We start from the raw sequence: 25,249 nt of genomic DNA on the forward strand, positions 1-25,249 counted from the left end.
CCACAACTTACACATTCACATTACTCACACTCTCATTACACATACATATAGGATCTTGGGGGTGGGCACGCTACACGGAATCCCAATTACCATCAGGGTGTACACCTCACCCCTGGCGTCGTTGCCCACCTCTCAATTTTAAATACACGTAGACATTGAGGGCTAGCAGGAGGGACTATGCGCTTACCTGCTGCTCTCTGGCAGGTAGCTCCATGCCCTCCTGGGTTTTAAATGCACCTTAGAACACACATACATCAACACTACAATGAGCGGGTGGAGGGAGGTTAGGAGTCTTCTCTCACCCTCGTTCTCTGCGGCCTGCTGGAGCAGGGGGGCTAGGAGGAGGAGTTGGCCGTCCAACTGGGGTCCGGAATGTGAGGCCTCCCTGCTGCTGCGGAGTCGGGGCGGTCTGCTTCTCCCCACCACAGGGAAAAGGGTAACACAACCTGGGTCTGGGTGCAGTTCCCCCCTCCAGGGGCAAGGGTACCTAGACCCGGTTTGTAGAGTACGCTTGGGGAGTGTGATTGTGTGTAGAGCGTCTCTTTATGTCTGTCTCCACGTTGGTTGAGTGTGGAGTAAGTGCATATGAGAGCATGAGGGTGGGAATGGATGTTTGTATCTGTGTGTGCCTGTATGTCTGTGTCCATATGTCAGGTTGGGTATCAGACGCCACCTCTCTGAGGACATCTCAGGCCCTCCAGGGTTTGGAGGCCTATCTCCCCCCACCACTTGCCCTGCCGGGGGCGGACTCCCTCAGACATCGGTGCGTTGGTGGTTCTTTGTGTCCAGGGATGGGCGTCCGGGTACACACCGGCTCACTCCTTGGCGGCTGCTTATCGGGGCCTGGAGCCTGGGGCTCGCTTGGGCCACTTTGGAGGTGGGGTGCCCCCGGCCGAGAGGCCGGGGCTCGGTCACTCAGGCACAGCTGGCTGCCGGCGGAGCTCACGGGCACGTCACTGCAACCCCCCCCTGGCTTCTGCTCCGTGGCTGCTGAGTGACCCCTCATCTGGGACTCTCCTCAGCTCTTTCTGGGACAGTGGCACGGCTGCCCCTCTGTTGGTCTTCCTTGGTCTCTTGTGTTCTGGGGGCCTCTGGATATCTGGAGTTTTGATCTCCTCCATACCTGCTTCATGCCCTGGAGGACGGGGCAGTGGCACCCACACCCTCTAGCAGATCATTACATGAAGGAACCTTTTAAGAAAACAAGCGCGTCCATGCTCACAGGTGTACACACGGGTGATCACACACACAAACTACACCCTTTTTGGCTCCTACCTCAAAGCACACTGTGCTGTCGATCTTACGTGCTGCACAATAATGTTTAATATTTAGTATTTACTGTCATATTCCCATATATCATTGTGATGTTGTTTATTGTATTACTCTCATTTTCTTCTGCTTGTTTTCTTTTTTCTTTCTCAACAGGTGATCCAGGTGATCGATATATGTATTTTTTTTTTCTGCTTATTCTGTTGGTTTTTGTTTTTTGCCCTTCTCCCCCGTCCCTCTTCTCAACTGTTTTTCTTTCCCTCTTTCTTTCTCCCTTTTCTTTCCCCCAGTCAAGTCTGTCCCGTATTCAGCAAGTGAAAATAAAATAAATAATAAAAGGTGAATCAAATGGACCATTACGGCAAAGCTGGGATGGTCAATTTGGTAAAGAAAATCCATTGGGCATCTTTCTTCGCCTTTAGACAATAATTCTGATGGCAAAAGAGCCAAACGGGACAGGCACAAAAGAGAAAAAAAAAAAAAAAAAAAAAGAGATGGTCAACAGTGTGAAGTTCCTGGGTGTGCACATATCAGATGGCCTCTCCTGGAACCTGAACACCACCACTATCATGAAGAAAGCCTAATAACATCTTCACTTTCTTAGGAAACTAAAGACGGCCAGTCTCCCTCTTTCCATCCTCACATCATTTTACCAGGGAGCCACTGAAAACGTCGTCTGCTGCCACATCACTATCTGGTGCGAGTATAACCGGTGTGTTTCTGCGTTGTCTAGGGATGGGTATCATTTAGGTTTTATCCGATACCGGTGCCAAACCGATACTTTTGAAACGGTGCCGGTGCTTAAACGGTGCTCGAACCGTTCCTTAAAGAATGGAGAACACAAACTTTGTCCAAAAACCTCTCATGTTTAGCTGTTTTTTTGTAAAAAAGATATGGTATGGTATGGTATATGGTATCACTCTTGGCTTGAAGCAGTGCTTAAACAATGGAAAAAAAAACCAAAAAACTTTGTCCAAAAACCTCTCATGTTTAGCTGTTTTCCACTTTTTCTTTGGTCATTTTAACCTTTTTTGCCAGGCAAAAGTGCGCCGACGTTTTTGGAGACGTCTGTTACCCACCTAGTAAATAGCTAGCCGGGGGGTTCAATGGTCACTCAAGCCGGCGAGAGCAGCAGACTCTCGGCTTCATCGTTTTCAGACCCCCGCTGTCTTTCGCTACTCAGGTTAAACATGATATGATAAGTCACTCGGATAACTTAAAAATGTAATTGTTTGGCTTTTTTCAGTGTTTTATTTGTTCCGGAGCAAATCGGTTTGGCTGAGATCAAAGTTATTAGATTAAATAAAACTTTATTAATCCATCGGGTGGGTTCCTCCGGGATTTTTACACAGCTGAATAAATGTCAAACAGAAAACTGATTAAATGAGTGAGCTAATTGTGAGTTTCTGGTGTGTGAAGAAGTTTTAACATGGCACACATTTGGTTACATAAGAAGAAACTCATTATGTGATGAGACAACAGGGACTATATCTATATATCTGGGACTCTCTCTCTGGACTATATCTGGGACTCTCCACCATTTGACCTTAGAACTGAAGAAGCCTCTCGGATGAGAGGTGAAACGTCTTCAAGTAACTTAAAGAAGTCCAGACGCTTTTCTTTGCAAGCTCCTTTGACTACGATGACCTGGATGACTGAGAACCTTCACAGACATGAGACAACAGGGTTATGCTGTGTGTTGTGTGTGGCTGATTGGCTGATGAATGTTTGAGATTAAACTGGCTGTTGATTTGTCTTTTGGTACTAAGTTGAGCCTGCCAATTGGGTTGTTACGATTTATCCCCCTGGCATGAAGAACACGTGTCGTGACTTAACAAGGCCTTTCTTTCCTTTGCTTTCCTTTATTTTCTTTCTTTTCTTTTTATTTTGTAACTTTCATGGTGCATGGAAAGTTTTGTTTGATGATCTCTGTTTGAGCACATCTGCACGATTAGAACAGAAGTGCTATATGACTCATCGTCGAGAAAACTGTTGCAAAGTGAGCTTCTCCAAAATTAAAATGGGCTCAGGAGAAAGCCACTTATTGGGACATTTAGAAAATGAGTTCCTGTCCAAAAGGATTTACAGCAGGACAGATTTACAGCAGGACACAGCTTAATGGTGTTTTTCTACCACAGGATTACTGAGTTTTTATGTGAAGGAAACTGTGGTTACAGGCTATATGTTGATGATGAAATTACACTGTGTTGTTGAGAAAATGTTGGAGAACATGTGAATGTTATAGGGGAAAAAGTGAATACAGTTTGAGACACTGTGTTTGAAACCAGTGTTACTTTTTTCACAGCAGAGTGTTAACTCTGTGTTAACCTTTTACAGCACCTCTGGAATCTGGATGGCCGACACCTGACAATCAGGATGATCTGTGTGTTTGGCTAATGTTTGTTTTTCTTTAAGAGTGCTTGTAAAGGATTCAGCACAGACAGACAAGTGACAATTGAACAGATGTGCAGTGGTTACAAAATAGTTAAATGGGGTTCATTATCTGACTATTGGGCTCATGGTGAGTGACAAACTTAAGGAAAGTCACTGAGTAAAATGTGGAATGACGTTGAGATGTTAAATGATTCTCGAGGTTCTGGGTGGGGGGCTGTAGTGTTTTATTGTAGATACATCCTATCTGGAAGATCTGTTTCTTGTGATGTTGCTCCTGCTTTTATGACCCTTTGGTCAGCAGGAGGTCACACACACACATTCTTACACACACACACACACACACACACACACACACACACACACACACACACACACACATGACATATATATATATACAATGCCTTGTCTTAGATCCATGTGGGTGTTGCTTTGCTGTGATATGTTTTGTGTGAACTGTTTCTCAATAAAAGGCAGCAATTGGAGGCCGGATTTGGGGTCATTTTCGTGGTGGACACAGTCAAGGCCTCCCTTGCGAGTAATCGATCGATCGCTGACTGTCTTGTTTTCTTTCATGATGAATAAGTCTCTAAAACCAGCGGGGCTTGTGGAAACACAGACCCAACAATATTGCTTACTCGTGTTGCTACTGTAGCTTATAATTTCCCCTCTTATGTAAGCTTTAAATGCTTACTAATACTAGCTGTGGTTTCATCTTTATTTATTTGAAAATATTGATCAATGATCAATTCGTTGATACGAATCAATGATTCGTATCAACGATACAAACTAGAATAACATGAAAATTCTCTGTTATTTGGATTCCTTGTCCTCCAGACCTCATTTATTCTCAAATCTTTCATATAGTTAAAAAGTATTTTTCTAGTCTGGTTATGAGTAGTGTCAGTTTGAGACGACCTATCCAGGATAGGGTCCAAGGCGCAATTGAAGTCCCCTTCTATGATATAAAGGCCCTCCAAGGTTGATATTGTGAGAAATAGATTTTCATAGAAGGATGGGTTATCCTCGTTGGGGCCATATATATTTATCAGGTTTATTTCGTTTGGATCTGTAATCACCCTCGTAGATGAAATGGGATTGACTTATGTATAAGAGTAATGACTCCTCTGGCATGTCTAGTAAAAGAAGAGTAATATACCTGACCCTGCAATCCTTTGGTTAATAAATGTATCTCTGATGCAGTAAGATGAGATTCTTCTAGGAAAATAACATTTTCCTACAAGAAAATAATTCTAGAGTTAAAATGTTTTAGTTGGTTTAATACTTGTTTCAGTTTATCTAACTTCCGTATCCCCCTAACGTTCCAGGTCGTAATGTTAACGTTCAAAATGTTTTCTTTAGTTGTCCTCTCCATAAAATATTGTCAGACTGTTTACTTAAATAAACAAAGTAAAGGAAAAATTGAAGAAGCAGGTTTGCACATACATTCACACACTAACACATACCAGATAAAGAACTTGTAAACAATTTCTGATTGAACATTTGCATTTCCTTGTTGGAAGGAAATGCAAATGTTCAATCATTAGAGGCACCAGTTCCCCCCTCCCTTGAGCAAATTATTTGGAGGGCGTTAATCCACATCACTGAGGAGTAACTAGTCAACGCGACCTCTCCAAAACCCCATAAATCAGACAGTGTACACTAACCATATAATGATACTGATTTTTCCCCATAATAAAGTAAAGTTTACCCTTGGTAGGACAAAACAAAACAAAACAAAACAAAAAAGACTTAGAGCTGTTAATATATAACCCAAAAACAATTGCGATTAAACTTAGAACAAATATTTATGTTAACATAAGTTCCACATAAATTCGAGCTCAAAATTTTATCTGTCTCTTGTCAGTGACTCAATTACTGGTCGGTTATGTTGAAGCAGAGGCAGTCTTATGGAGTGTGTTAATGGTTAACCTGTTGTTTAACTGACTCACTGGTGATGAGCATCCTCTGCTGTTTCCTTCGGCAGATTCTTGTAGAATTTTTCGGCTTCTTGAGGTGTTGAGAAGAGGTGGATCTTTCCACCGTACAGGATCCTGAGTCTGCATGGTCTGGAATCCCAGCCACTTAGGTAGCATGATGTTAATAAGGTTGAAGAGTGATTCTTGCCCCTCAGCTCCCTCTTTTATGCCGAAGAAACTGCATTTCAGTACGCTGTATTCAGTGTATGTTGTTGTACTTACAATAAAGACCTCGAATCCTGAATCTTTATAATACTGGTGGTATAATACTGGTGACAGTGCAGAAAACACACATTCATCTGATTTTCTTTTAAGGCCCCACAGAGCTGAGATGTACTTTTGTATATTGCATTATAGTTGAGCTTCCCCAGGCTGTGTAAGTCAGGCTTCCACATGATTCCTCTGATATTATCTGTCAACGTTGGTGAGTTTAGACAGTGAGTGAGGAGTACTGTCACTGTGCTTGTTTTTATTACTAAATCATTTAAAATTAATCAATCTATACCTCTAGTTTTCATGTTTTGGTATTATTTGCTTGTCATCCTGTGAAACAATTGATCGTTCAAATACCAGGTATAGCTGGTCCAGAACCAGCAGAACCAGCCCTCAGTGAGTTTGTTTCTGGGATGAATTTCTGATCCAGCACTGATTCTAGCAAGGTTTCCGCCACAAGGTCAGTCTACCCACAGACTTACTGCATGATGAGGCTAACAGATGCCTGTGTTAGGCCGAGACGCTCTGGAGGACAAATCTACTTTCTTACTGATGTCTTTTCAATGCTGAGCATATTAGCCTGTAACAGAGGGAATAAATGGGCTAAACTCCACTAGAAGCACCAAATCTGTGCCATCTAACTGGCTAACTGGAGGCAGGGCGACTTATACTATTGTATATTCAGTAAAAAGGACTAGATGTTACAGTCCCTGTTAGTGCATTGCTTTAAATGGGGAGACTCTTGAGGAATGGCTGTTATGAGGAAAGGCAGCCCAGAACCTTCACCAGTAGGCTGAAAATAAAACATTTCATTTAGTTTAAAGGTTTATGTGCAAGACAAAAACTGAAAACACTGAAAGTCACAAATGTAATGTGCATGAAACGAGAATTCAAACGTGGTGATAGCGGCAGGTGCAGATGTGTGTCACAATAACTCTGATTATCAGGGCTGAACGGGACAGGCAAAATAAAAATAAAAAATGAGAAAAAAGAGAATAACACTGAATGCACAAACTGCTGGATTAACCAGTACAAAAACATGAACGTTACTAATGCTGTTACACCCCAGGGCAGCTGGGGTGTAAACTAGGGGTGGGTTTTGATTATCGATTTATCAATTAAAATCAATTCTGGCTTGGATAACGTGATATTGATTCATTAAAATCCTGAATCGATTTTTAAACATAAATGTATTTTGCCTGAAACGCCAGAATCTCAGGTTAAACCTCACAAAATTTCTACAACCACCAAACAGCTAAAACAGTAAATGAGAGCAGGTACACGGAGTCTGCACAAAGACGTAAACACAAAACGCGGACCCAACACTAAAAATCTGTTTTTTGCATTATTCGCTTATTTATTAGCAGTGTTGGGTAAGTTCCTTTAAATGATTAACTTAGTTACATTTCTAGTTACTTCTATCAAAAGTAACTCAGTTACTTCAAGTTACTTGTTACTTTCAAAGTAACTAATTACTAGGGAAAGTAACTTTGGTTTTACTCAGAATTCTCTTGTTAATGTGTTGCTTCCGTAACTGGATACCCAGCAAGATTACCAGTCTTCTAGCTTGTTACTTGCCACAAGTGCACTGTGCCACCTAGAAAGGAAAAAATAATGTGCATATTTCCACGAGAGAAATCCCATGCCTGGACCGCCGTTGACTTTACCAGACCCGCCCCTGCGCAGTTACCAGCTGTCAGCTAAGTAAAAAGAAGATCCTGGTGTTATTTGTCTCTCTGAAACAGTTCATAACTTCCCTTCAGCTCATTCATGTCACCCAAAAGGTAAACCTATTTCTCCATCACCTGTTCAGCTCTGATGATTCAGTAAGGACATCTCCTAGTTTCATCTTCATGTTTCCCTCTCACCAGATAACCAAACGATATCATGTCCAGCAGCTTTTACAGCTGTGGCTCCAGCAAACATCAGCTGGTACTAGAAGGTAATATTAAATAAATTCTAACAACAGCTGATAATAATGGATTGGATTTATATAGCGCTTTTCAAGGCACCCAAAGCACTTTACAATGCCACTATTCATTCACACACTGGTGGAGGCAAGCTACAGTTGTAGCCACAGCTGCCCTGGGGCCATATTGCGCCATCGGCCCCTCTGGCCACCACTAGTAGGCGGTAGGGTAAAGTGTCTTGCCCAAGGACACAATGACCAGGACAGAGAGCCCAGGGATCAAACCGGCGACCTTCCGGTTACAGATGTGCTTCCCAACCCCCTGTTCCACGGTCGCCCACAATACGAAACGCGTAATATTTTTTCTGAATACGAGACGATTCCGTTTTTTGGGGGAACTCTAATAATTACCTTATGAAGAAAATAAAGTTCAACATCAGTAACATCATAGCACCCACCCAGCTGTATAGAAACTCCGTCATGGTAGCTAGTACCCAGTACGAAAAAGTCAGCATAACGAAAATAAACTACACCTAAACTTGGTTTATATCTGACCCAGATAGACTGCAGGTCATAACTTCTTACCTGAAGTCCAGTTCACCTGACACTGGGACCGGCCGCCGCCGCTGCCGCCTCGTGTCTCTCCTCCTCCTGCCTCCCTTTTCCCTCATCCACCTGCTGGCCTCCACCACTTGCTAATATTACTGAATCTGAGAAAGCTCCACGATAGCCACCACATGAAATAATGACCCTATCTAAATCCCAGTAACGGTTAATGCGTTGCTGATTTTGGCATAATAACTAGTTACCGTGCTCGTTACCACAATAATAACATAGTTACTGTAACACATTACTTAATAACGCGTTAGTCCCTACACTGCTCACCAGACTATGTTGTCGCCGCTGTTTTTTTTTTTTTACTTACCTCCAACAAGAAAGCCTCATTTCTGCTGTTCAATAATGAACAAATTTAAACTTTTTAAAATTATGCAAAATTGCAAAATGCTTAGCTGTGTCTCTAATCAAACCTCTGTAACTTTGCTCTGCTTCATGTATACATTGAGGGCTAGCAGGAGGGGCTATGCGCTTACCTGCTGCTCTCTGGCAGATAGATCCATGCCTGGATTTTAAAGGCACCTTAGAACACACATGCATCAACACTACCTATGAGCGAGCGGAGGGAGGTTTGGAGTCTTCACACACCCCCGTTCTCTGTGGCCTGCTGGAGCGGGGGTACGGTGGCCCTGAGAGGCCAAACGGACTGCAACTTCAGAAAACACTTGCAAAAAGAAAAATGCTGCAAAAAGAAAAATGCTGCAAAAAGAAAAACGTTGCAAAGAGAAAAATGCTGCAAAAGCACACACAACACAACAGAAATAGGAAAAAAGACAACGGAAATGTTTCTGGGGAGACAATAACCGGACGGACCAGTTGCATGAACCAAAACATGTATGTATGGCTGTATCCCAATTCAGGGACTGTTTCCCAATTCAGGGTCTGCAGCCTTAAAGTACGCAGCCTTAACGGTCCTCAAGGGCCGCGTACTCAAAGATCGCTGCGGCCGGAAGTGCGGGGCTTGTAAGCTTGTGAGATGAGACGGTCTAGCCTCCGTCGCGCTTCCCAGGTTGCCTAGCAATCATGATACTAACAGCTGGAAACGTTTCATACAGCTTTGTGTGACAGAAATGAAGGAGAACATATTTTGTACATTTGTTTCTACATGAGCTTTGTGTGATTTGATAAGTACCTGAGGCTGAGACCACAGGACTGTAAAACATGATTGTTGGGCTTCATTTCTGTACTGAACAGTCATTTAAGATTAGCTAGTAAATAACAATTAGCTAATGTTGTTCATGAGACTAAAGTCATCTCACTTTGGTAATGTAAATATAATATGGCCAATATTATATTAATCATTATTAGTTATTACAGCAGTGAACATGAATTCTGTGCCAAACACTGAGCTTCAGTAAAGATTCAAGTTGCATTTATTTATATTTCCTATCACCTTAAATCTTCACTTAAAGACAAGTATCTGTGACAGTGTATCTATAGATGTATTATATATAAGAGACAAATATTGTTCTTTTAATATGTTGGCATTACTAAATTTGGCTCAATGCTTATATATGTGTGGAAGAAGCAAATGTACGAGCTGTGATAACTGTCTCTGATAAAATGAAGAGTAGACTGATATATTAAATATTCCTTTATTGGGTGAGAAAATCAGACCATGTCATAACTGCTTTAAGTCATACAGAATAGACATCAAAGCCTTAAACAGGCTGACTTCTGCTAAATGGGTTAAACTGGGCACAAAGTATACAAACACATAACATCCTTATAGAATATGATGTAACACTATAGATCAACTTACCTCAGAAGATATAAAGCATATAAACAATTACAGCAATATGATGCAACAAACACAGCAGTGCTACTAATCCAAAATACTCAAAGCTTCATAGAACTGAAACAAACATTTATTTTTAGCTCCATTCTGCTGCTGATACATACAGTGGGGCAAAAAAGTATTTAGTCAGCCACCGATTGTGCAAGTTCCCCCACTTAAAATGATGACAGAGGTCAGTAATTTGCACCAGAGGTACACTTCAACTGTGAGAGACAGAATGTGAAAAAAAAAATCCATGAATTCACATGGTAGGATTTGTAAAGAATTTATTCGTAAATCAGGGTGGAAAATAAGTATTTGGTCAATAACAAAAATACAACTCAATACTTTGTAACATAACCTTTGTTGGCAATAACAGAGGTCAAACGTTTACTATAGGTCTTTACCAGGTTTGCACACACAGTAGCTGGTATTTTGGCCCATTCCTCCATGCAGATCTTCTCAAGAGCAGTGATGTTTTGGGGCTGTCGCCGAGCAACACGGACTTTCAACTCCCGCCACAGATTTTCTATGGGGTTGAGGTCTGGAGACTGGCTAGGCCACTCCAGGACTTTCAAATGCTTCTTACGGAGCCACTCCTTTGTTGCCCGGGCGGTGTGTTTTGGATCATTGTCAGCCTCGTTTCATCTTCAAGGTTCTCACTGATGGAAGGAGGTTTTGGCTCAAAATCTCACGATACTTGGCCCCATTCATTCTGTCCTTAACACGGATCAGTCGTCCTGTCCCCTTGGCAGAAAAACAGCCCCATAGCATGATGTTTCCACCCCCATGCTTCACAGTAGGTATGGTGTTCTTGGGATGCAACTCAGTATTCTTCTTCCTCCAAACACGACGAGTTGAGTTTATACCAAAAAGTTCTACTTTGGTTTCATCTGACCACATGACATTCTCCCAATCCTCTGCTGTATCATCCATGTGCTCTCTGGCAAACTTCAGACGGGCCTGGACATGCACTGGCTTCAGCAGCGGAACACGTCTGGCACTGCGGGATTTGATTCCCTGCCGTTGTAGTGTGTTACTGATGGTGACCTTTGTTACTTTGGTCCCAGCTCTCTGCAGGTCATTCACCCCCCGTGTGGTTCTGGGATCTTTGCTCACCGTTCTCATGATCATTTTGACCCCACGGGATGAGATCTTGCGTGGAGCCCCAGATCGAGGGAGATTATCAGTGGTCTTGTATGTCTTCCATTTTCTGATGATTGCTCCCACAGTTGATTTTTTCACACCAAGCTGCTTGCCTATTGTAGATTCACTCTTCCCAGTCTGGTGCAGGTCTACAATTCTTTTCCTGGTGTCCTTCGAAAGCTCTTTGGTCTTGGCCATGGCGGAGTTTGGAGTCTGACTGGTTGAGGCTGTGGACAGGTGTCTTTTATACAGATGATGAGGTCAAACAGGTGCCATTCATACAGGTAACGAGTGGGGGACAGAAAAGCTTCTTACAGAAGACGTTACAGGTCTGTGAGAGCCAGGGATTTTCCTTGTTTGAGGTGACCAAATACTTATTTTCCACCCTGATTTACGAATAAATTCTTTACAAATCCTACCATGTGAATTCATGGATTTTTTTTTTCACATTCTGTCTCTCACAGTTGAAGTGTACCTCTGGTGCAAATTACTGACCTCTGTCATCATTTTAAGTGGGGGAACTTGCACAGTCGGTGGCTGACTAAATACTTTTTTGCCCCACTGTACTTTAGGTTTCTGAATATTAAACTTGTTTCTGCCTTTCATAGTGTGTAACTTGAAGGCCCTGAGTACTTTCTCCCACACTGAAAACACTGGAATGATAAAATTATTTGAACATTACCTAATAAGACTGATTCAGGACAGACAATTAGTTATAACTTTTCTAGCAGTCCTTCACAAACAGGGAACAGTCTGTCTATTCTCTCCATCTGTCAGCTGCTGCTGGCTCTTCCTCCTCCTCTTCCTCACACACTGCTGAGTTTGTCCTGGTAGATCATCAGGGGTGCAAAGCCTCACAGATGATGTGCAGCAGTGGGTCCCTCAGTCTGTCCTCACTCTGGACACTTGCAGTTGTCACACATGGAAATCAAATGTGTGATAAGCTGCAGGATTCAAACACAAGTGTAACTTATAAATACATGTTCATACTTTTATTACACAATCAGAGAGAAAAAAAAAAGAGAGAGAGTGCAGGACAGACAGACAGGTGACAGTCTCAGGTGTATACACTGCTACAAAACAGCACAAGAGGAGGAGGATTTAGTGATTGTGTTATTACGAGTGCTAAACAAGAAGAGTTCCCAGATGGTAAAGTGGACACGTATGACTCCTGTGATTAAAGCATCTTTCTTTCAGCTTAACGAGTGAACCGTCAGCTCGTTCAAACGCACGTTAAAGTCCGTTTGGTTCGACACCACCGAACAGAGGCAGCAATATAACATAGCTAACATTAACAGTACAGTGAATCCTGCTTGTGCCGTGATATTCAGGACTGCAAACCGAGCAGCATCACTGACTTTCAGCTTGTTGTGTTTGTGGATATATGACTGACTTTAATTATCCACAAAATTATCACATTCTCTGTAATATTAAGGTTGACTATCGAACAGCGTATATTTTAAAGTAAAGGCTTTAAAACAAAGTAAATGTTGAAAGTACAAACATCGCTAATGTCACATAACTTTGCCGGCATGTGGCCAACAGTAATGTTTTAATGTTCTTCATTATTAAACATTTGCACATAAATAAGTGACATAATATTCAGAACTTACTTTTGAAAGTTTACTCTTTGGCCGCTCCGCTTCCACTTCTTTGAAGTGTCACCCAGTCCCAGTGCACTTGCTAGTATGTTTTGGTTCGTGCAACTGGTCCGTCTGGTTATTGTCTCCCCAGAAACATTTCCGTTGTGTTTTGTGTGCTTTTGCAGCATTTTTCTTTTTGCAGCGTTTTTCTTTTTGCAGCATTTTTCTCTTTGCAAGTGTTTTTCTTTTTGCAGCGTTTTTCTTTTTGCAGCGTTTTTCTTTTTGCAAGTGTTTTTCTTTTTGCAGCGTTTTTCTTTTTGCAGCATTTTTCTTTTTGCAAGTGTTTTTCTTTTTGCAGCATTTTTCTTTTTGCAAGTGTTTTTCTTTTTGCAGCATTTTTCTTTTTGCAGCATTTTTCTTTTGCAAGTGTTTTCTGAAGTTGCAGCCCGTTTGGCCTCTCAGGGCCACCGTACGGGGGGCTAGGAGAAGGAGTTGGCCGTCAGACTGGGGTTTGGAATGTGGGGCCTCCCTGATGCTGCGGAGTTGGAGCAGTCTGTTTCTCCCCACCACCAGGGAAAAGGGTAACACCACCTGGGTCTGGGTGCAGTTTCCCCCTCCAGGGGCAGAGGTACCTAGACCCGGGGCTTAGAGTACGCTTGGGGAGTGTGATTGTGTGTACAGTGTCTCTCTATGTCTGTCTCCACGTTGGGTGAGTGTTGAGTAATTGCATATGAGAGCATGAGGGTGGGAATGGATGTTTGTATCTGTCTGTGCCTGTTTGTCTTTGTCCATATGTCAGGTCGGGTATCAGACGCCACCTCTCTGGGGACATCTCGGGCCCTCCAAGGTATGGAGGCCTATCTACCCCACCACTTCCCCTGCCAGTGGCAGGTGCCCTCAGACATCGGTGTGTTGGTGGTTCTTTGTGTCCTGGAATGGGCGTCCAGGTACACACCGGCTCACTCCTTGGTGGCTGCTTGTCGGGGCCTGGAACCTGGGGCTCACTCGGGCCACTTCGGAGGTGGGGTTCCCTCGGCCTCTCGGCCTGGGGCGCGGTCACTCTGGCACCGCTGGCTGCCGGCGGAGCTGACGGGCACGTCACTGCAACCCCCCCTGGCTTCTGCTCCGCGGCTGCTGAGTGGATGTCTGGAGTTTTGATCTCCTCCATATCTGCTTCATGCCCTGGTGGACGAGGCTGTGGCTCCCCAGACCCTCTAGCAGATCATTACATGAAGGAACCTTTTAAAAACAAGCACGTTCATGCTCACAGGTGTACACACGGGTGCTCACACACACAAACTACACCCTTTTTGGCTCCTACCTTAAAGCACACTGTGCGCTGTCGATCTTGCATGCTGCACAATAATGTTTAATATTTAGTATTTACTTTTTTCTTTCTCAACAGGTGATCCAGGTGATTGATATATGTATTTTTTTTGTCTGCTTATTTTGTTGTTTTTTGCCCTTTATCCCTGTACCACTTCTCTGCTGTTTTTCTTTCCCTCTTTCTTTCTCCCTTTTCTTTTCCTCATTCAAGTCTGTCCCGTATCTAACAAGTGAAAATGAAAAATAAAATAAACAATAAAAGGTGAATCAAATAGATATTACGGCAAGGCTGGGATGGTCCATTTGGTAAAGTAAATCCGTTGGGCATCTTTCTTCGCCTTTAGACAATAATTCTGATGGCAAAAGAACCAAACGGGACAGGCAAAACAAAATAACAGAAAAAAAACAAAAAAAACCCTTTGCTCTGCTTCTCTTCGTTTTTGACTGCACAATATTTTTAAGGTCATCTGATATAAAAACCCAGACCAGGAAAACCACCTTCATGTTTTTCTGTGTTTTATCCTCAGTTACTTTGCAACAAAGGCATCTACTGTGATGCTTACAACCTTGATAAAGTCTCACAAGTATCAGCTTTCTTTTTATAGATATAAAAATATGTACTGATAAGTACAGAATTATAATATTTCTGACTGTCTGAGGCAAAATTTCCCAGATTCAAATCGAATCAAATCGATTCAGGACCTTGTGAATCGGAATTGAATCAATTCTAGAAATCAGTGACGATACCCAGCCCTAGTGTAAACCTTACACACAGGGTGTGTAATAAATGTTTGTACAGGCTTCTTTTACAGTATTGATGACAACCATCATCAATTACTTCGTGTCATTCTGTCATACTTAAAAAAAACAACACAAATTTAACATCAAATTATGGCGTGCAGTGTTTATCAGCATGATAATTCTGGGTGAGTAATGTGAGAGGAGCAGTCTGAGCGCTAACGTTAGCTGGCTGCACGACTCTGAGCTTCTTCAGTATGAAATCGAGCCTGCATCCATCAACCAATCAGCAGAGTCGTTGTGACCGACAGGGATGCTGCAGGAAGAGAACTGTGTGCATGACACCAACACATAATACTGTGTACATGTAAAGAATGTACACGCTTTTTCTTCTATATTTAGTTTTAATGCAGAACAGACGTCATACAAACACATTTGTAGATACACACGCACACATTTATAGAAAGACAGGTGATGTGTTTCCATCTGATTTACATCTGATCAAATAAATAAGGAGTACATGACATTGTCACATGACTGTTAACAGTGGACTGAGGAGCAGGATATGCAGGTGGGAAGTCACATGTTGAAATCTGCCATGTGCCTCTGAACAAAGTGCTAGCCGCGGAGTCCAACACATGACTTATTAGGAAAATATTGACTTACATAAAATATGATGAAATACAACAACAAGGCACAAAAACTGAAATTCCTTTAAATATCAATTATTAAATAAACTACTAATGACTTTTACAGTTGAATATTTATGATTGTTAACAGGAAAAATAACTTGGCCACAAAAAAAAAATCATTTGTACTTCACTTATTTACAGTTTAGTAATTACTGGACAGTTAATAAATCCATCACCTGTGTTTATTAATTTTTTTTCTAATGAGGCAAGTTTGGGGCTCCGTGCACTGCTCTGGCTGTCGTGAACATTTACTCGTGGTTATGTCTTTAAAGTTCTAGTCACTGGAAGGAACAGTCTGACATTAACATGGTGACCACAATCAATCAGTGTGACCAGAAGCTGATGATCAATAACTGACACTGTGTGCAGGCATCAGGTGTGTTCACTGAACCGTCTTCTAGTCTCAACAGTCTGAATCTATAGCAGGCGGATCCAGGAGAGGAAGTCCTGATCATGACGAGGCCTCTCACCACAGCCCTCAGACACGACCAGCTTGGTCAGCTCCTCACTCTACAAGTTACCAACTCACAAAGTGCAGATCACACAAACTCTGAGGGGCTTTTCCTCTTCTTTTGGAGCCAACACATCCCCCTACAGACAGTCTAAACGCAGCCAGTCACAGAGAGTTCGATATAAAGTACCGCTCCTTTAAAGGACGGTTTGGTCTTTGTGGGATTAACGGAGGGATTAAAGCTGCCTTCATATCAAGCAGACATTAACACAAAGAACAATCTGACCTCACCGAACGGTGGCGTTACCAACACCCCGCTGCTCCGGGTGGTCCAAATACCCCAACCAAGCTCTGGTGATTCAGAGGTGACTGTTCAAAGACTCATTATCACCAAGGAATGGGTGGTCTCTGATAAAATCACCATCAACAACAAACAAACAAATGAAATATGAAGGCGTAATTTCTGCAACAAGACCTCTGACAACAAAGAGGTGAGTCTGGTGCTGACAATGTAGACCTCCATATTTTTAAAATCCAAAAATCCATATTCTGAAATTTAAAATCAGTGATCGAGTGCTGCAGTAATTCCAAACCACTGTATCAGTCTGATCTCTGAGTCACAGGAGTTGGGGCTTCAGGGAGGTCAGTTGAAGAGGTGAAATGCTCGGCACACAGCACACACTCAACCTGGTCGCTTTTTACACCGGGAATGAACGTGAGTTTAGTGGTTAGTCCTCTCACAGTGGAGCTTTAAAGTTTAAGTTTAAGTGGCTGCAGTTTGGAGCTTTAAGCGATCCCTTAGTGTAGTCCTGATTCCACCTGGACAGAAAATGATGTAATAACCCTGTGCAAAACACGGCATCCTGCACAGAAAGGTGCTCCCATCAAGATTTCCAATAAGATATTTACATTTCTCAGATAGCAGAAAGAATTCTAACTGCAGACATTATATACACATATGATAACTTCTTTGTTTTAATATTTCACCCCCCTGAACATTTGTGCCATTACCACATGCTAGAACAGCTTTTCCTTTCATGCTCACATAAATTAAATAATTATGTCATCATTAAAACTTGAGCAGCTTGTCATCTTTGGTTATAAACTGAGAGTCGTAACATGTAGAGGAGAGCTCGGACAACTCTCTCTTCAGCTCAGGCTCTGAAACCTTTCCCTCAGGTTCTTCACAATGCTCTGCTGACCTTCCGCCTTCGGTCCTGAGGTTGATCCTGTTTTCTGGGAAACATCTTGATCAGCAGACAATGCTGTGGACTTGTTCTGCTCGGTTTTGGCCTTCAGTTCCTCCCTCTGTTGGTATTCGTCAGACTCCTGGTAGGCCCGGCACCGGTCGATGACAGCCTTGATGGAGATCTTCTCTCTGCTGGTGGGTGAACGGATCTGGACGTAACTTTCATCTTTTTTGTCTCTGGCTGTTTCTTCTGGCTCTGGAAGCTTCTCCATGACAATGATCTTGTGTTCGGGGTCGTTTGTTAGGGGGGCCTCAGCTGCAATGTAGTAACCGTCGTTTGCCACCTGGTCCTGGAGCTTTTGCAACTCACTCATCTGAGATTCACTCAGCCGAGGATCCAGGGAATTGGCTCTGAGGAGCCGTCTGCTGCGTTCCTCCCGGCTGGCGTTTCTGTGAGGCCTTTGTGAAGAAACCCTTCTGGGAGCTTCATCAGCGAGGAAGCGGCCTGAGGAGCAGCTGGAGTGCCTCCTCAGACTGCTGTCGAATTGCTCCGGGATGGATTGACTCCGACTGACTGCGCTCTTCTGGGAGCAGCTGTTGGCGGAGTACTTGGAACGGAGTTCCTGGACATCGGGCCAGTTGAAGCCTTCGAGGGGAGGAGGTGGACTGAGGGGGCTGCGAGAGTGAGGCCGGCCCAAGGAGACGCCCCTGGAGTTTCCCGCTGAGCTGGAGGTGAAGCCGAGGGTTAAAGACCTCACGTGGTCTACGGGACTCAGCGGCAAAGAAGTTGCCTGCTTATGAGAAACCAGCGGCAGAGTCAGGCTGGATTTACCTGCCAGAAAAAAAACAAAACAAACAAAACATATTTAAATCAATCTTAAATTTGATCGTTACAATGTTCCGATAACTTACAGAAATGATTAACAAAAGCCGTAATAATCCATAAACATATGTTTGGCTTCTACATAAATCAAACAATGGTACCACATGCAGCTGTGATATTTTACTTCAGCTTCAAGAAAGATGAGCTCATCACTTTAGGCTGTTCAGATTATAATCTGCCCCTAAGCAGCACATTTTACCATCTTTACCTGAAGGTGGCAGTACAGTGTTATAACTACATGTGGTACCATTGTTTTTTTGTTTTTCTTTTCATGCAGCGGGCGCAGACTAAGCGTGTGTGGGCAGGTTGGACTGATCGGTTGCTCAACAGGAAATGGTTTATTTAAAGAAGCAGAGTTTGCTGAAGGCAGGGCAGGCTCAGGCTGAGCAGGACTGAATATATACCCAGTTTTGCAAACACACAGAACAAACATTTACAACAATTAATCTCTTAACATCCAGCAGGTTGTCGAGCCCGTGCAGGACTCAGAGTATGGTCAGGGTTAACATCACACTTTTCCCGTACATGGTATAAAAAAAAAGATAAATTTTTAATCCAGTCTCTCCTGTGTGTTATCACCTTACAGGTGTACTATCTGATTTTCTAAATTAAAATTTCATATAAAATGGATAGGTTGATGATCGATAACCCTAACTGTACCACAAAAGGTCACTGATGACCAGGTGAATGTCAAGAAGTCAAAAGAGAATTAAATACAGTTTCTGAATTGCGTTGGTTGAAGATTTAGTGGTCCTATGGTCACATAGACAATCAATAGATAGATTTCCTTGAGGATTGCTGGTTTGAAATGTTAAGCAGTGTGCAAAGTGACGTACCCAAACCTTCCCTCTCCTCCACCACACTGGCTAAGCTCTTCTTTCCAAAGAGGAGACCCTGACTTCGCTGTCGGACCACCGGACTGGAGCTTTTGATTCGCTGACTGTACTGACGAGCCAGGTGGAGGACTTTGCTTGCCATCTTGTCCACTTCGACCACCTGGTCTGAAGCGCTACTGGGGTGGTCCTTTTCTGCCTCCACCTTCAGCTGGGTGACATGAGGCACTGGAGCCCTGAGGACGGCGGCCTCTTCCCCAAACATCTTTAGCGTGTCCCTCACGCTTCCTGTCCGGTTCACCTCCGAGGCTTTGGGCTTGAGGGGCATAGGGCTTGTCGACTCTTCTTTGATTGTTCTGAGATCAGAAGCTCTGCTTTCTTGGGAAGAGTTTTTGGTTGGGAAAGAAAGACCGGAGATCCTGGAGGTTACTGCAGCTTCTTTGGTTCGATCCTGCCCTCCATCTTCACTCTGGGATTTTCTGATGTCTCGCTCCATCGCCTGCCAGATCTTAATCATTTCAGATGAAGGTTTGAAGTTTTCATCATCAGAGAGATTATCCTGCACACTTTGAGACCTGGACCTCTGGCTGCCTTCTGAATCTTCTGGATCAGTGCTTCTTTGTTCAGACTTCAAAGAGTCCAAAGAGCCACTACAGCCCATAAGATCCTGGGTGTTTTGGGGTAAAGCAGAGTGTGACTCTGCATAAGTAGGGTCCACAGTGGAGGTGGAGGAGGTCGAGGTGCTGTTGAACCGGCTGACAGAGCTCCTGACCAACCCAGATGGGATGTATGTGAGGCTCTCTCTGCGCCGAAGACTGAAAGTGGCATCTTGGTTTTCAGCATTTTCATAGTAACTCTTGATTTTCCCAATGAGCAGCTGGTCCTGCTTGGACAGCGTGGAGTCCCGTCTTCGCCTAATGCTTCGGTCGCTGTCAAAGAGACTGTCATCTTGAGGAGACAACATGGTCAAATCGGACCCACCGAAGGTCTCTGCAGGATCGGCAACAAAGCTGCAGAGCCGCGGAGGTCGGTCGTCTGCTTCGGCACTCAGGCTGAGGCTGCTGCCACTCCTGCTGGGTAACCGAGGTGAAGGACAACCGAGCGAGCAGGCGTCATCCTGGGCCATGGTGCCTCGCTTGATGCTGTTGGTGAAGTGCTGGGCGATGGCGCTAGCTTTGTCCAGGACGGAGGACGGGAGGATGCTGGTGGCTTCGCCTTCCTTCTCTGCTGTCTCCTTCTCGTTGTCCTCATCATCAGAGGACTCCCCACTGCTCAAGGTCTTCAAATCTGAATCAGGTGTAGCTGAGGATGGCTCCTCTGTGGGTTCTGGATCTACTTCAGGTTTCAGGTTGTCTGACTTTCGACAGGAATTGGAGATGTTGGAAGGGGTCAGATCAGTGAAATGTTCTGGTTCTGAGATTGGTTCAGACATCTTCTCCTGTGGTAGCTTCTCTACAGCTGGCTGGACAGGACAAAAATACAGAAGCAGTAATTAGAGGTGGGATATACAGCCATGATGCAAGAGATTACGACCACCTGCAAACACCCCCCACCCCTCAAAATCAACAAGCACTGACAACCCAGAGATTGGGTGATCTGGAGATGGCCTCACAACTGCAAGTCAGCGACTGAGTGTTACTTACCTGCTTAGGTGTCGGCTCGGTGCCACCTGGCTCTTCTTCTTCAGGGAGTCGTCCATTTTCTTTGTTAGAGTTGTCTGAAGAGACGCTGCCTCCCTCTGTCTCCTTCAGCAAAAAACAAACAGAACAGGAAGTCAAGAAATGCTGGAGGAAAAGAAAAATTTTTAGAATATGATTTAAAAAAATCAAACCAAGAAGTCATTAGTGTCGTTCATGGAAAAGCTGCTTACTCGGTTTTAAAGAGTGTCTGTTATTATTGTGTGAACTGAACCTTTATTTATTACATGATACAGAGCAGCCATCAATGCAAATCAATGCAACAGAACTGTGAGAGGCAGCAGCAAATGTCCAGTTCATCCAACCACACCTAGAAACGCGGGATCACCAATTGTATTCATGCTCACAGCAATAAAGACAAAGATGGATGTAAAGCTGCAGGACAAATGTTCGAAGCTCCCAGAGAAACAAAAACAAAAACAACAACTTTTAAACTTTGCAAAGATAAAAAGCCAAAATCAGTCAAAGAGCTGTTCTCATTCTTTAATACGACAGGAACAGTTTTTGGGAAGTCCTTGTTTATTTGTTCTCCAGAGTCGGGTGTTTCAGTGCATACAGACAACCTTCGCTTAGCAAAAACATTTGATCCAAGAAAAACTGTCAGTGTGCCTCATTAACCTGCTCACATTTCACATTTCTGTTTACAATAAACAACTTCTAAAGTCAATGTCCCCAACTGAAGGAGGCACTGAAGGAGGTACTGACGGAGACACTGCAGGAGGCACAGAAGTCAATGAGATTATTTCTCAGTGTGAAAATGTAGAGCACTCGTGTTGTTGGAAAACATAACAGAAAATGCTTTTGTGGTTAAAGGAGGTTGTTTTTCCCGCTGCTGTGGAATAATGTGCACGCCCGGGATTGCTACAATACAGCGCTGGTGTCCTGACCTGGTACTGATGTCATTCAGACATCAAACTGATGCCATGATCAACAAACCAAATAATATTCCAGACACTGACCACAGTATGGCCTTCAGTGAAAAGATTACGGTGGGCAGCTGCATATTTTTCAGCTGAAGCACTTTGCATGAGGTATGTGGCATGGACCTGTTCTTTATTTCCACCTTTGAAAAGCAAACATGGGACATAATATTTGGGCAGCTGGCTCAGCGACTTTGGGCTGTACAGACACTGTGAGCTGCATTCATATCAGCAACCAACCTAAAAACAGGACCTGGTCACTCACCTCCTCACACAGACTCTCACAGACTTCTTCCTAAGTTACACCTGTTGGTGTGTGAATTAGCTACAGTAGTAGGTTACCCTGGATATTTATGCACATTTCTGCTTTTAATAATCACAAAATAAAGTGCTGCACCACTCTTTGCCATAATAAGAATAATAACGGCATAAATCTCTTTCGGGTTTAGATGCTCAGTTTGGTCAACTTTTTTCTATTGTAGGAAACATCATCTTAAAATGTTTTGTTTTTAAACACCAGAGTATGTATTTATTCAAACAGCAGAGGACCCAGGATGGAACCTTGTGGAGCTCCACGTGTTAGCTAACCAACTAGCCATCAGAACAAGAGCATATAGCTTGTTTTTAAGTCTCTTATAATGGATTAGAACTAGTAGAACTCTTAGGTCAGGTGATAAGTTGCTTCTGATTGTTCCTAGAAGCAGACTAAGACACAGAGGTGACCGGGCCTTTGCCATTGCTGTGCCTAAACTTTGGACCAGTCTGCCTCTTCAAATGAGGATCTCTCCAACACTCAACATTTTTAAATCCCGTCTGAAAACACATCTTTACTCCTTAACTTTTGACTGTTACTGAGTTTTTGTTTTGTTCTCGTTGTGTCTTTGTCTTTGTTTCACTTTTTAGTTTGTACAGCACTTTGGTCAACTGTGTTGTTTTTAAATGTGCTTATAGATAAACAGATTGATAAGATTCACAGAGCTTCAAGACTTTAGAGATGATGACTGAGGTCATGAGTGCTCATAAAACCTCAACATCTTTCTGATTTGATAGATGTGAGGTTTTAACAAAGCTGACGCTTCCAGTCTTTGTACTAATCTAAGCTAAACCTTTTGCAAAGAAAGTGACCCATCTGAAACAATCTGACTCAAGGAAAACAAAAAACAATGAATTTCATCCAAACATTGTCAGTTCCTTTAAACGCTGCCCCATGTGGTCACCCTGCGGTAGTTAAGTGTGTTGAACCCAAGCATGCAGCTCGGCTGGTGTTAGATGCCCATGCAGCAGTTACTTTGAGCTCCACAGCAGCATCCTTGTAGCGCATTACAGGGGCTGTGGGTGATGAAGACTGGGCTGGCACCGGAAAGCCTCACCGTCCCCGCGGCGGAAAAGAAGGCCTGGACAGTGACGTGCCAGCAGGAGATGGCAGCGAGCACGGAGCTGGCAAAGTCGTCTACCTGCTTGTCCTCCAGCAGAGCATCATCCAACTGACCCGCCTCTTCCACGCTGCACAGCAGGCGCTCTAGCGAGTCCTTCCTGCTGCCGAGCTCCGCCTCCTCCTCCGTGACAGACTCCCCCAGCATGCTGCTGCTGACGGCGGCCCGCAGAGAGCACCTGTCATCTGAGCACTGCAGGACGTCACACGCTATCATGTTTCTGCTTCCTAAAACTAAAGTGTGGCTCTGACAGCAGGACTGAGCCTCAGTAACCCTCACTGAAACATCGCTCATAAGAACACATCAGAAAAATCACAGAGTCATAAACAGAAGAAACAGTCTTTAAATCTGAGCAACAGCAAGCAGGCGTGTGTTCAATGAGTTTGGGTCTTACCTCCAGGAGCGCTGAGAGTCCAGCAGGGGATTCAGCAGAAGAACAAGAGCAAAAAGATTTGTTAGACACAACAGCTTTACCTGTGAACATCTGCAGCTTTAATCAGCCCAGAGAGCAACAGGCCTCAGAATCCTCAGTGTTTTCTACCACGCTAACCCTTATTAGGTCCACAGCGGGTCAATCTGTTAGAGTCCAGACATTTTATTGAATTTTGCCTGAAATAAACATCTGCAAAATATTATAAGAGATAACCTAGAGGTCCAAATGCATGTCTGAGAAGGAAATCTAAAACCTGGGCAGAAGTCACAAAAGTGGACATATTGATCAAAGATTTATCAAAATCGATTTCAATGAAATGACTTTACCTTTGTTGCTTTTCAGGGTTTGTTTGATTGGCTCTGGAGAGGAAACAAAACTGGTCGTTACACATCAATAACAACAAGATACCTTGATCAGTAATCCAGGTAATCTGATTACCTGACTGTCGGCGGCCCTGACGAGCATCTCGTGGGAACTCGTCAGAGTGGCAGGATGTGGCTTTCTTCAGGCGCTCAGGACTGTAACGGTACTTGGAAGGATCTACAGGGAAACAACAACAACACAGAGGAGCATTTCATCACATCCTTATTAATCTTTGCTTTTATTAATCTTCTACAGCAGAAGAGATGTTTACTCACAGATGGAGTCCATCTCCAGGATAGCTTCTTTTGCCTGAAACACACAACTAACCATTACTGGTGTCTGCACTGGTCACCTGGAGTGATATGGGTGAGTATACTGATGTTTCTGACCTTCTGTGGGATGATGGCTTGGTGGTTTTCCACAATGATGCGTTTGATGTGATGAGCCCAGAGCTTCTTCTCCTCAACCGTCTTAGCCTGAAACATTAAAAGACAAAAACATGGAGTGAACTCCGATCCTCTCAGGCTTAAATATGTTGGCTGGCGGGTGGAGGTCGACTCACCTGGACGGTGTGAGGCTGTTTGGGGTTTTTGTAGTGCATGACGCTGAAACTCAGGGAGTCTTTGGCATTTTCGTTGAGCGTCAGTGTGGAGCACTGAAACCAAGAGACAGAACTAAGAATCAAACCTGCACTTAAACCAAAGACCTGAAAACCTGCAGCTCTTAGACGTTTGTCTGCTGCCACTCACAGAGATGTGCGTCTTGTAGACATAGTGCTCGCCACGACGTTTGGTGATGAGCAGCACCCGGTCAAAGAGAAAGAGCGTTCTTTCATTTCTGGCTCGATGGACCTTGAAGTTTCCCTCCAGAACTAATTCTCCGTATGTGGTGAGATCAGGACCTTTCCAGTTTAGCAGCAGTGACTGAACCTCCTGAAGAACCAAACACAGAAACACTCAGACACTCCTGCCTTTGGTTGTTTTGGTTTGTTTTTAAGGAAGGAAGCCCTGAAACAACTTTGTAGAAAAAGGAAGTTCAACCTTTCCAGATTTAATTTCCTCTGCTCTGATAAGAGCAATTCAGTGCAGGGCTTCCTGTTTGAAAATGTCACCACTGGGAGCAAACTCTCTCTAAACTGTCACAAGATGTCAGAGCTAATAAATAGTTCTTATCTGGGACACGCCCCTCTTACATTTACCTTCTGATAAGAACTTCATCTGCACAGCCTAAAAAAAGGAATGTATTCATTTAAAGTTATTTTCTATAATAATAATAATAACTAGAAAGTGCATTTTCTGAAGAAACTGCAGTGTGAATGCTTGAATCTGAATGTATGCACTGAAATGAATTAATTGCTGAATTTAAGTTAAAGATTTTGAATGAGATGAAAAATACAGAAATCTTTGCCT

The 25,249-nt window shown here is 43.5% G+C and overlaps 2 protein-coding genes across 6 annotated transcripts in view; both read right to left on the minus strand.

The window, feature by feature from the left end:
• LOC146502245 (kelch repeat and BTB domain-containing protein 11-like) overlaps positions 1-25,249 on the minus strand; it is a 152,280-nt gene that overhangs the window by 106,513 nt on the left and 20,518 nt on the right. The gene's annotated exons all lie outside the window — the stretch shown is intronic.
• LOC146502249 (pleckstrin homology domain-containing family G member 3-like) overlaps positions 9,551-25,249 on the minus strand; it is a 37,836-nt gene continuing 22,137 nt past the window's right edge. For all 5 annotated transcript variants that reach the window (XM_085133436.1, XM_085133435.1, XM_085133433.1 and 2 more), the window contains 10 exons: positions 24,590-24,772; positions 24,403-24,495; positions 24,230-24,316; positions 24,116-24,149; positions 23,916-24,017; positions 23,804-23,836; positions 23,439-23,449; positions 20,638-20,739; positions 18,998-20,456; positions 9,551-18,110 (listed from right to left, as the gene is read on the minus strand). In XM_085133436.1, coding sequence (XP_084989562.1) covers positions 17,239-18,110; positions 18,998-20,456; positions 20,638-20,739; positions 23,439-23,449; positions 23,804-23,836; positions 23,916-24,017; positions 24,116-24,149; positions 24,230-24,316; positions 24,403-24,495; positions 24,590-24,772 — 2,976 coding nt within the window. In that variant the 3' untranslated portion in view covers positions 9,551-17,238. The remainder of the gene's footprint in view (positions 18,111-18,997; positions 20,457-20,637; positions 20,740-23,438; positions 23,450-23,803; positions 23,837-23,915; positions 24,018-24,115; positions 24,150-24,229; positions 24,317-24,402; positions 24,496-24,589; positions 24,773-25,249) is intronic.

Source organism: Neolamprologus multifasciatus, chromosome 15 (assembly GCF_963576455.1).
Source record: "Neolamprologus multifasciatus chromosome 15, fNeoMul1.2, whole genome shotgun sequence".
NCBI classification, from domain to species: domain Eukaryota; kingdom Metazoa; phylum Chordata; class Actinopteri; order Cichliformes; family Cichlidae; genus Neolamprologus; species Neolamprologus multifasciatus.